At 48.2% G+C, this 12787-nt stretch overlaps 1 protein-coding gene across 2 annotated transcripts in view; it reads right to left on the bottom strand.

The window, feature by feature from the left end:
- Positions 1-12787, bottom strand: part of LSAMP (limbic system associated membrane protein) — an 876454-nt gene that overhangs the window by 318999 nt on the left and 544668 nt on the right. The window contains exon 1 of one of the 2 annotated variants that reach the window (XM_027463047.3): positions 10316-10451. The exons of the other annotated variant lie outside the window; for it this stretch is intronic. Within the exon in view, the coding sequence (XP_027318848.2) occupies positions 10316-10385 (70 nt within the window). The 5' untranslated portion in view covers positions 10386-10451. Of the gene's footprint in view, positions 1-10315; positions 10452-12787 lie in introns of those variants that run through there. 2 annotated transcript variants of the gene reach the window in all.

Here is a 12787-nt window from a genome sequence, read left to right as displayed (position 1 = left end):
TCTTGGGGCCAGACAGCATCCAAAATACCGATGCCGTGGAAGTCACCTAGAGCTGGGGGGCAGCACACTGGTGAGTTGCTCTGAAGAAGAGCCACAGGAGTGTTCCTTGCATTTACCCTCAGAAAAGGCCAGAAATGACGGTGTTCGCCAGCTTGGGCACATTTGTCTGAGTTTCCCATCCTCCTCCGTGCCACCTCTCATATTACTGCTGGCCTCTACCTTTCCACACGGTGTTTAATCTCAAGCATCTTCCTATCTCCCCTTGAACACACGCAACAGAGGAAATTAATGAGTATGAGGAAGAGAAGAAGAAAGGAGAAAAGGGCAGGGGCTGGGGGATAGAAATCAAAGACTCTAGATGACAGTTTGTGTATCTTTTGTGTGAGCAAGTGAGAGCACGAGCATGACTGAAAAGAGGTACAGAGGAAATATGTAAGAAAGGCAAACAGGTTATCAGTCATCCCACCCGTCCTCCATTAATTTCTAGCTCCCTCATCTTTCTCCCCTTCCCCAAAAGATTGATGCAACAATTCTGTCTTCAGAGAAGAGGGGGTGAATAATAAAAAAAAAGAAAAAGAAGTGAGGATGGAGGAGGGAGGGATCCCAAACCTCCTACCACTGAGCAAAGGAAAGAAACAAGGAAAAATCTCACCCACTGGAGTTAAATCAATAGTCCCTAAAGGAAGAAATGCTCCCATTTGTAAGCTACGGTGTCTCTGTCCCAAACGCAAGGTACCGGTGTGAGCTGTTTTCACTTGCCTCTTAGCTGCAGAAGCAGAAGGGAAAGGCCCCTGGGTAGTGGTTTGACTTTTAGCACATGACAAGGTGCGCTTGGCTTGGGTGATGGAATTGATAACAAAGGCACTACAGATGACAAACACTGCGGCAGCTCCAGCTTCTGCTATGATGAATAATCCCCTTGCAGTCTCAGCTCATTTATTTCGCCCAATCCCGTTGGCAAGCAGCACTGCTGTGCGTTTGCTGACACCGCACTTGCCGAGAACTGGAAGGCACTGGGAAGGGACTGGGAGGCTGTGGGCACCAGTGATTTCCTACAGCTCCTGCTCGCACCTTCTCCTGGAAGCAGCTGGCACAGGGAAGAGCCGTGCTCCTGGATCTAAGGCAGGAGGAGGCTCTGAATGCAATAGTTATAAATAGGGGAGCTTTGATCCCTTCCCCAGCAACACAGCTTTCGTACTGTGGCACATGTGCTTCACCCATCTGGGACCAGAGCATCCTACTGCTGGTTCTGCCTGCTCCCTGCTGAAAGAGGCTCTGAGCAGAGGAGCTGTAAGCCCCCCACTGGAAAAAAAAAAAAAAAAGACTGCCATATTACATCCTGTATGCCATAAAAAGACTTGTTTTTTTTTTGAAGTAGCTTTGCTAGTAAGTGTACAATAATTAATCTGCATGTTTTTCAAACTAATACTGATGCAATGGCTTGTTTATGCAAAGTAGCCAAGTGTACAAAAATTAAATGCATCCCTAACCTACCTCTCTTCCTCTGGCTGACAGCTGGTATGGTTTAGGATTATCTCATCGGTACTTTGCAGTGGACATGACACCCGTGTGATGTAATTAAGATAATATATTCAGTAATGATCTTGCACTTGCGGCTCAGCCAATGACAGCTTGCTCCTACCGCAAGGCAACGTACCTTATAAAAAAATAAAGCAACCACCAAGGTGATATCTCCGGCTCCGTGATTTAGTTTGCAGCACTCATCTGAAATAACAGTGGAGCGAGATTTTAACCTGAAGCAACTGAGTGTAACGAGTGAATATACACACGGGCTGCCACGGAACTGCAACAGGAGATGGACGACGACCTGGAAGCTCTGATCTCAGCCTTCGTGCCCTGCGAAACAGGTTGTCAAAAAGCACTGCGAGCAGGGAGATACCCAAGTGAGTGACATGGGCTAAATAAACACGGTCCAGAGGCAGGGAAAGCTCCTGTGTGAAGAAGGCAGCTGTTGAGGTTCATAACATGCTCGAGACATCACTTGGGTAGCATATATAAGGGCACTCCCACTTAGGAAGGGTCACTGCCATCTTACTATCCAGTGGAGGAAGCAAGAAAGAAGGAAAAGGAAAGTGGGGAAGAGCAGAAGGGAAGGGATATTACCTTCTTTGCTTCCTAGAACCCAAGGAAACGAGCTTTCCTATAACAATGGTGCAGCAAACAAGCATCCCTGAGGAGACGCATCCTTGAAACACTCATTTATATTTAATACTGGAGTGTTTACAAAAATAAAAGGTGAAGGCCAGCATCTTGCAGTGACTTTATTTGCTTAGCTCTCTCCGTGCAGCCTTCACGGAGTCACCGCCTCCCCACACAGCCCTCCTGGCACCCGTCCCGGGGGCAGAAGTAATGACACCGCAGCAGGGTGAGCAGAGCAAGCCAAGCACCTGAGCGAGGACTGCTTCAGACACAAAGGCGCCGCATGCGTGTGCCGAGCAGTGCTGGCACGCACAGCTTCAGCGGGCTGAAAGGAAACCAGACTGCTTTTGAAGGGCCCGGGTCTCCTGTGAGGGAATGAATAAATAAGAGAATAGCCCTGTCTGTCAGAAATGAGTTCAGCGGCATCCCCGAGGAAAAGGCATCTGTTTGATGATTATTTGGCCTGTGTCACGAGCAGGAGGGGGGAAGCAGGGCTGGTGCTCAAAATAATGACACAAATAAGCGAGCGGACGTGCTGGAATATCAGCAGAGCACTAAGTTGCTGTTCTGGCTGGCGGAGGATGAGAATACCATCCAGATGAGAGAAGGAGACACCAAGAACACAACCACAACTCTTCCCATTGCAGTATCTACTTGCAGAAGTACCAGCGTCTCAAAGGCTTTGAAAACACACCTTCCAAAACAGGGGTACAGGTGGTGTGAGGGGAGCTTTGGCCCCATCCAGACAGAGGCAGCTGCCTGCTCCTTGCAGGTAAGAGGAGATCAACCTCTCCTGATCTTTGCTGGGGGAGAAGCAGGTGACTTTTCTGCAAGACAGCTCTTTTCCTCCACAAACATCTGAGCTGCTGTGTATTCACCGCACTACTACAGTCATGACACCAACACAGCCTTCACCTCCACTGAAAAAAAAAACAAATCCTCCTGTCCAAGGGCCATAATCCATGTAAATGGCCACACAGAATGTCTAAGCCATCTCAGGGGGCTTACCTGTGTCTAAGCACTTACAGAAAAGTCATTAAAATCAAGATGCTTAAACCTTCCTATTATTTTTCCAACTGGAATTTCATTTCTCTGCATAAAAGCACGAAGGGAAACTCAGTCCAAGACACCATTCACCGAATCCTTCATTTGCATCTTAAAAGGGGGAAGTCTGTCTGTTCTGCTTATTCTGTTCTTTAATTATCCTAATGAAAGCAAATGCGAATCCCCAAGGGTTTGGTCCCTTTCTGATCGACTGCTTTTAAACGCGGAGATGGGAGACAAGCAGCCATCAAAACGCTTCGTTTTTAAACACGCACATCTGGGGAAGATTCCCCTGGCACCTCGCGCTACACGGACAATATGTTCCAGCAAGAAAAGAAGCTAAGCAAGACCTCTAATTTTCTGCCACGTGGAAAGCACATGAAAAGCCAGCTTAGGCTCCAGGAAAACGTAGAAACCACTGGCTTTAGACAGCACAGACCTCTTCAGTTACCCAATATATTGCAGGACAGCTTTCCATCCAGAGCTCCTTGTTTGATATGCTTAAAGGCTCCCATCCAGCATCAGTCTGAATTAAAGGCTCCCCACAAAGCGAGAGCAACAGCTTTGCTTGATGCAGCTCTTTGTGAGGGCCATAGGTTATGTCAAGAAGCCAGGACCATGGAGAGCCAGGTCCTCGTCCAAACCCTGCAACCAATTTGCTGCTTCCTTTGAACGCGCACCCACCTCTCCGGCAGAGCCTGAGCAGAGAAACTTCCCCCTTACAAGGAATCCGTAGGACACCTAGCAGAAAAAGGCCTCTAGCTGTTACTGTAATATCAATAATAAATGAGTGAAATAATAAATAGAAATAAGGCATTCTGTTGCAAACAAAGCCAACATATTAGCGAACGTGTTCTGGTTTTTAAAGCATATTCAAACACCAGCCTAAGCTCCAGTGTTAGCACAGAGTCTTTTAAAGCTCTGGAGAAAGCACAGAAGTCTGTGGGCAACTCCGTCCAACCCTCACCCCTTCCAAGGGCTCACCTCGATAACTAACTAGATTTGTTGGTGTTCGATGCCTTCCTTAACTGCTTCAAACTCCATTTCTGCTGCTTAGACCTAGGACATCTCAGCATCACCTGTAAAAACTCAGTGGGTTTCATCACAGCTGTGGAGGATTCAGACAGCAGAATTTGCCTCACGCTGCCTTGAGCGAGAGCACCAGCAGCCAAGAGGAGGAAGGTGGTACATCATGAGATGGTAACACTTGATTTCTGCTTATTTTCTGCCATTTGGCCTGGATTGCCCCTTGTTAACAGGAGCTTTGGCCAAGAAGGCATCACTCTTTGGAGGCAAAGGGCAATAGTGTCATCTCTCTAACCCTGTGTGTATGCTCTGCTGCCCTACGTGAAGCCACAGATACACAGAAATATTCCAGCCACAACAACTAAGACACGTTTTACCTGCTACAGGACTAAAAATAAGCAAAGACTCTCATGTCTTCCCACCCCCACCAGGGCGGAGGGCTGTGTTGAGTCAGGCTAAGCCAGCAGCCATTCAAAAATAAAATCAACCTGGAAAAAAGAGGGGAGGAGAAGAGTGATTTCTCAAGTGTAAGTAAGCCAAGGATGAGACCGAGGCAAGAAGACCAATAGGATTTATTTGTAATGACAAGTGACAAGTGATCACCATAAAGATATTCTTGGAACAGAATCCTGCTAATCTCTGCTATAATTCTAGTCCCAAATGGTTTGGCTCTGGCAGCGCTCTTAGAAATGATATATGTGAAAGCATTCGGGATTGTCAAGAAAGGAGTTTTGCCCTGACAGTTACACCTCAGGCTCGCTGGATCTGTTTGTACTCCCCCCACATTTTATTTTTTTTTTTTTAAGCTAGGGTCAGCTGCAATTAGTACTTGGAAAAGAAAATGTTTATAACCTCTTGCTTTTATCATCATTAATAATGCATCAAACGTATCGAATGTGGGCAGCTTTTTTTCAGCACTCCGTAGTGCTCTCCCCCTCTGGCTCAGAAAATACGCACCTCTTGAGAGAAAATCTATTTCATTAGAGACCTGATAAAATGCCTAGAAATGACAACATAAATAAGCATTTAAGTGCTGCTCCCTCTTTCGCTCTGAAGTCTTTTCCAGCTGAGCAGAGGGAGAAAGGAGCTGGAGCAGGATGGAGGGAGTGAGAGCTGATGAATATTTGATCACAATTGTCTTAAATAAACACTTCTCCCAGACGTGCCCTCCCGACGCGCCGCCCGCACGCTTGGTCTCGCCTCTCACACCACCTTGGGGGAAGCCCACGGCCAAGGTATTTGGAGCTGATGACACAAACCGAGTGCTCCCTTGCCTTTTGCTTCTCCCTTCCCCAGGGTGTTTGCTACGCTCCTTTGCGCCTACCCCCTCCCAAAAGGCTTCACATTTTTCTGGAAACGAAGTGGAAGTAGAAGGCTCACAAAAGGTACAACCAGGCTCTTGGGGTTTCTAAGTATGCTTGAGAGGCCCCCAGCGCACGCATGCACACACAATTATTATTTCATTAAGCTAAGGAACTTCTTAATTTTTCAAGTGCCTTCTTTGCATATGCACGCATTGGCTGTCCAGATCCTTACGGATCTTGCTTCATTAGGCAGCCACCAAATTCCTTGTTGCACTCCCCGCTTGGCTGAAGTCACCCAGGAGGGTTTGCTGCTCTAACTTGACTTAGTACAGACCATTAAACCCCAAACTGAGTGCTGACTAATTTGGGACATTTTCTTTATATCACAGGTGTGGCCGTGTAGACATTACACCAATTTTCTAAGCTGAAGAACTCAGGCACAGGAAGAAAGATTGGTATCTAACAAGAGTTGAGGCCAAACAAAGGTTTTGTGCAGGTGATATAAGATAGAGCCCTTTCTCCCAAGATATAAATGCCACACCACTCCACCGATCTGCTTGAAGGTGGCAGGTTTGCCTGGATTATTCAGCTCTTAATAGTGGGAAGCCTGTGAGGAACAGCAGGTGACGGAGGTCAGCTAAAAGGTTACCGAGGTCTACCTGGCAAAATTGCATTATGGAAATTAATCAGGAGTCACGATGGCATTACAGAGGAAATTCAGAGGCAGTGGAGCATTTTTTAGTTTTTTTCCTATCAGTAAGGCAGTCAGGTCTCCTAGTTAACAGCAGGCTAGGCAAAGGCCTCAGCTATTAGGCGGCCCGAAGGGTCAGTCCGTAGCACAAAGCTGTCAGGAGATGCTAAGTAGAAACTCATCCAGAACAAGAACTGTAAGAACAAGTTCAGACAGAAGTATTCAGACATCAGAAAAATCCCATTTGAAGTGTTCATGCCAGCCCAGCTCCCCTCGAAGCAGGGAAACAAGCAAGAAAACAAGGATGCCATGACACTATTGACGAACTTGTCCTCTGAGCTCCCAGCTCTCATCTCCACCCTCTTCTTCCCAAACAGGCACCTACCAAAACTGGCCCTGACTACGTTACCTCGATTTGAAATATCCTCCTGTGCATGGCACCACAAGCCCTTCTGCTGGAAATAGCCCCGCTGGGGTAACTGGTGCTCTTTTCTGGAAGGCAAGACCTGTCTCTTCCTCTTGGAAGATGCAATAGCTTCACCCTGACACACAACTAGTCATTGGAAAGGAAAAGAAAGGAGAGGGAAACACTCGGAAGGGCTTGAAAAGCAGCCAGTGGTGCTGACAAGGCCAGCTCCACAAGCCCAGCCTGGACCAAGGCTGGCAAGTCAGAGGCTCCAGCACAAGTTGCAGGAGGTCCTACTGCAAAAAAAGGCATGTGAACAGCTGCAGGAGGGCACAGCCTTGGCTCGACACAACCCTCAGGACGCAAGGACAGGTCACCTTCTATTCTGCTTCTCTTCCTCGGGCAGGTCTTCGCCTGGGACTCACACCCATTAACCTAGCAGAGTGTCCCAGCTCAATCCTGCCTCCCCTTGCAGTGTCTTGCACTAGAAAACATGGTAGTGGTTTCTTTGCAGGACATGGATAATTGTATGTATTTATTTTTCACACAGCCACAGCTGTGCTTGTTGTGGAAGCGGTGCCATGAAACAACTACACTGTTCACCTCCCCATCAAGAAAGTCCCTTGCACACAGAGGTGTCTGTGGTGCAGCTCCAGCCACGTCAATGGATGAAGCAGCCCAGATGAACCTGGCCCATTATGTTTGCTCTAGAGGGTGGGGAACAAAAATAAAAAAAACCTGACACAAATAGTCTGATTCTAGGGGTCAGAGCTGCACTTTGATGTTTTCACCTTAACAAAAGCCATAATCAAATCCCCAGCATTTAATGCCTATTTTCTACTTGGCAGAACAGAAAAGAAAGGGAAGGTGGAAGAGGCAAAGCAGAAAGAAACAATATTTTCTTTATATATTCAGGAAATCTTTTCTCCAGCAGATTCATGTTTTTTCCCCTCCCTTCCCTGTAAGACAGGATTAAGCAGTGCTGCAGCATCTACTGTCGGCTTGAATTCCCTGCCTCCCAGAATGGGTACTCGTAATTAAAAGCTTAGCTCACCTTATCCCTCCAGTTTCCCAGGCGAAAAGTCAAAGCCTGCATTTAATTGCATATATGTGTGCGTATTTAAAGCCAAAGCTCTGAAGAGAGATGAGATTTGGGAGCGGGGAGGGGAACGCACACAGAGGTATTTGACACGAAGTCTCAAACAGGGAGCAGTGGGGAATGGGAAGACGGGGAGAGCAAAAAAAAACAAAAACCCACAAAGTGCGTTTTCCCCATCTCTGTCCCTCCAGTCCCCTGCTTGCCCACCTTCCCCATTTTTTCCCAGTAGGATGCAAGAAATGGGGACTACCTACTAACAAGCATCAAGTTTATTCCTGGCTCCTCTGCTTCCCAGGACCTCTGGCTTTGTTTTTAATGTGAAGGTGATCAGTCACCAGTGCTTAGGGGGACCTGCAGGCACCAGGCTGCCTCCAGTGGGCCAGGTGCTATAGCAGCAGAAAATGCCAGACAAAGCCCAGCAGAAACATTTAGAGACAGGGTACTACTGGACTGTGAGATTCTCCAGAAGATAAATGCACATCCTCCCCAGTGGACACTGGTACCTTGCCAGATCTTTAAAATACAAGTAGGAATTAACATGTTTCAGCTCCTAAGAAAATAGATTTGATTCAGAGGTTACCACTGTACATGGTATTTCCAACATGTCGGCTCCTCCTTGCCCAATGCTGATGCTCAGAGAAGGAAGACAACTAGCAAGGATATTTGAGAACCTTTTTGCATTCCCCCAAAGCCATAAGCCTTCCACCAACATGAGAAGCCGCTTCTGCCCCCAGCAAGTACTGAAACGTTGCCAAGGATTTTGCCAGGCAGGCCAGGAGAGGGCCTAGTTCACCATGGCTGTTTAAATTGGTCACACTAAGCCAAGCAGACCAGGAGGCTTTAGCTTAGTTAAGATAACCGAAACCTGTTGGAGTAACGGATACATTACTATTCCTCTGTAAAACTGGGTGACTGCAAATAGTAGTTGAACTTGGAAAACAAACTGCAACAGGTTCAAGGCTGAAACACACAACAGAATTTTGTAAGAGGGCTTGGGGGGGGTTCAGCATGGGTTTTTACACGCTTCACTCAAGCTCATGGTTTATTCTGCCCACCAGACCCTCACGTCAGAGCACTGGACACATCCCCATTTTCTGACCAGGGTTACTGATCTATCATTTTAGTGCACTGCAGCTAGGCACAGCAGCTGGCTGGGCTGTCAGGATGCTCCTAGGGTTTCCACCAAGCACTGCGGCCAATGTCTCTTATCATGACTTGAATAAGTCTGGAGGAGCTTCAAGCCCACAAGCAGTACCTGCAGTCAGTACCACCCAACAGGATTCTTGTTGGGTCAGGAACAAAGGCCAGGTTTCTGGGCATAGAGCACCTCCAGCACGGCCTGGGTTGTACCACCCCTTGCCTGTGGTTTCACTCCTGAAAAGGTTTCTTCCCTCTCACTGAGGATGCCTTGCCCTTTTTATCATCCCAGCGCACGATGCCGATGAGTTAGCTTACCACATGCTGTGTCATCTTTTGCAAACCGGCTGCTCCCCAACAGCATAGGTCACTCCTCATAGGATTTCTGAATTTAAAAGCCTCCTTCCCATGCTACTGCTGAGGAGGAAAGTCCTGAAATAGTAACTAGCCTCCCCAGCTACTGCTTTGCCTGGCTACAGCCTTTCATCCCAGCTGCATCTAGTCACCTGCTTAGAAGATCTTCCTTCCTTCCATCCAGCCTCCTTCCCCCAGTTTTTATGGGGCTTATGATATTACCAACCTCAGAGCTTCCTGCTTCCATCCTCGGCTGCCAGCACCCAGGCAACACACCAGTACTTGGAGACTGAGCCCCCAAGCAACATAAGGCAGCTCTAAATTTTTCCCTAAAGCCACTGGCAGGAGACACAAGTCAGGAGCACACACCAGGGTTTGCTGCTGCAGCCCTGTGCTCATTTGCTCAGAGGAGGCTGGGTTTCCTCACACAGCTGTTGTGAATCTGGTACGTGTGCATGCACTGAGTAACAAGGCACCTTAACCCTTCGAGTTTTCATCCCTTTCTTTCCTCACCATTTCCACATAGAATTATTCAAGAAAATAATAGACTAATAGAAGTGGGGATCCAGAGAAGCCTTCTAACCCCCTGAGTCCGTAACTGTCCTGAGCACCTATATGCTGCCTTGGTCTCCACTCTAAGGTTTAACATGAATATTAACAAATATCTATTCAGTTCACTTCCCTGCTCAACTTAGAAGCAAAAAAATCTTGAAACACCTTTGTGCAGATAGGGTAAGGTGGGGATGGGGGAAAAGAGAAAAGCAGGACTGAAGAGAGACAAGTTAATTGCAGGAAAACTGCAGAGACTGAATGTAGCAGGTAAGGAACTGCACTGTTTATTATAAACAGTATCAGCATGTTTACTATACGAAATAGTCTTGTCATTAAGATCCCTCTCCACAGAGATATTACTATATTTATAGTATTGGCTCCTCTCTCTTTACATCCAAGCTGATAGGTCTATTAGCATAACCATTGTATTATCGCTATGTAATCACTATTAATTATTACTGCAGAACGCCCTAGGAGAGCACAGACATGTTATTTAACAGTTAAGCAACTTGGCTAGACAGCTAGAGCTGCCAATATCTTACCAAGCGTGTGACTGCTGGATTCCACCTCCTCCTCCTTCTGACCACTTGTTGGAAGTCTCTCACCCCTCATTCCTCACACAGCATCAGCAATTCAGGGAAAGGCCCCGAGGCTGTCCTATAAATTTCTGCACAGCACAAGCAACCCCAAGGAGCGCCCTGCACCCCTTCGATGTCTTATGCAATAAGCAGACGACAGACAGAGGAGTGTGTTATCACCCCAGCTGGAGGTGCTCCCAACCCACCTCGTTATGGGGGAGCAGGTGCTGGTTTCGTTAATGGGATTCAGCTGACAGGTGGCAATGCTGGGGGCCTTCCCAGCTGCCCCCCATCCCGGCACAGCCCCATGCATGCATGGGCTGAAGAGGCAGCTGGAAAACAGGACAGGGTTTGGTATTTAACAGCAAGCAGACGTCTAAGGAGCTGTAGGGAAAACAAGGCTAATTGCTTTCCTGTTGCTCTAAAAGCCACTGCTTCCTTTGCTACTTTGAGATGCTCGGCTCTATCTCCTGTGTCTCAGACTGTGCCATCAGACTGCCAAAGTGTCAGCTTCCTCTCAGATCATCCCTTAGTCTTCTGTATTGTAAGCAGGGTGATTCATTTAATTTACAAATGGTTTTTCCTCCTTTGCAATTAAACAACTTCATTGGAGCAGGTTTTTACAATGACTGTGCCCTTTCTCTTCAGCAAGCTAATTTCCTCAGAGCGCAGAAACACACAAGCCTTCAGGGAACTGGGAGGGCTGGAAGGAGGAACGAGGCCACTGTGACCCAGCCTGGTCTCTTGGGTCCCGGGGTTCACTTTCTGTCTGTGCAGAGACTGCAGGGATGATGGGGGAAGTAATGAACCTCCCATGGAGAGATTTTCAGATGGAAGCCCCTTGGGATAAAGATGACGGCACCGCAGCCAGCACCCAAGCCCTTCTTCTTTGTCCTGACAGCTGGGAGACATGCCTGGCCGCTCATTACTGCTCACTTCCATACACTGCAACTTCTTCCCAGCTTCTCTGACACACAAAGCATACACAATGTGGCTATTAGCATTCTCTCTCCTTGCCCTGAAACCCCGTCATGGCACATCTATCCTGCTTCATCCCTCTTGGTTCTGAAGCATTCACTGGGTTGAGTTTCGATTTCTTCTCACTTCCAAAACCCTACAGCAATTCCGTCCTGTCTGTCCTTTTCACCTGCTTGACCTCGCCTCCTGTGAGCTCAGCCTCTTCCTCTCCTCTCCTTTCCACCAGCGATACCACATTTGAGCTTTCCCTACACTTGCCCTTTGGTCACATCCCACTGCCTCCTCCGGTGTGTGGGATCCTGTAAGTCTGCACTGCCAGAGCCATTGCCTTCATCTTTCTATACTGCTAAAACCCACTGAGACACCAGGATGTTTAAAAATAAACCTGGAAAGCTGTGATACTCAAACACCAAATTCCCAGTGGTGTGCTGCAACCCTTTAAAAATCTCCCCTCCGTGCCATGAGATTGGAGCCCCTGATGCTCTGTCACTGTCCCGGTCCCCCCGCAGTACTTGGCGAGCCCAAGGGCTTTCAAGTTTGTTGTTGTGCCTTCCACACATACATGTGCTTATAGGTAAAGCAGCACATTACCTGACATAAAAAGGAATACCAGATAATGCTCTGCTGCTCAAACTGAGAGAAAATGTGGCAGGCAAATGGACAGCAAGGCTTTCTAAGCCAAGGATGTAAGTCATCGCAGTCACCAGAAGCATAAAAGCCCAACTCCCTAACTCAACTCAAGCTAGCTTTCATACTGCCTTCCCATGGGAAGAGGCTCACCGCGGCCCTTTAATAGATCTAAAGAAGCCTTCATCCTTCTTTCTGATACCCAAAAGCATTCCCTGTCCCTCCGGCTGATGGCTGCCACACGGACCTGCTCCCCACAACAAGCCCTGTGTTCCCCTGCCCCACCGAGCCCGAGGACTCGTGCAAGGCAAGATGGAGCCGGGAAACCGGCCCTACCTGCCCCCTGAAACGCACCCACATCAAACACAGCGAACATCAAGACTTCTCTGTTTTTAAAGGGGTTTAGATGTCCAATCGAAATTCTCTTTGATAAAAGAATAAAGTGCTTCAAGCCCGGTGGCAGGTAGCGGAGGGGGCCCCCAGAGGCCTGCACAGCAGGTGACGCTCTGCGCTCCTCCTCCCGCGGCCAGCCCCTCACGGTGCCATCCGAAATTGCAAAATGGGCGGCTTTCCCCTCTGTGCCTTCCCCAGGAGAAATCCTGTCCCCTGCGGCAGCTTGCCCTGTCTCCTGCTCAGGAGGGGAGGGCGGCGGAGGGGATGGTCCCGTCGCCGTCAGGGTGACAGGCGGGGAAATGAAAGGGCCGCGCGTCCCTCTGAAGTGACAGGCCCGCCTTTGTGGCGCGGGGAGAGCGGCTGCTCTGCCATATGCCGTGGGGAACTGGCACCACCGCCTTCAGTTTTTGTGACACTTTCAGGGTTTTTTTTTTTCAT

The sequence above is a fragment of the Anas platyrhynchos genome, chromosome 1 (genome assembly GCF_047663525.1).
Source record: "Anas platyrhynchos isolate ZD024472 breed Pekin duck chromosome 1, IASCAAS_PekinDuck_T2T, whole genome shotgun sequence".
NCBI classification, from domain to species: Eukaryota; Metazoa; Chordata; class Aves; order Anseriformes; family Anatidae; genus Anas; species Anas platyrhynchos.
This window is presented reverse-complemented; position numbering and strand designations above follow the sequence as displayed.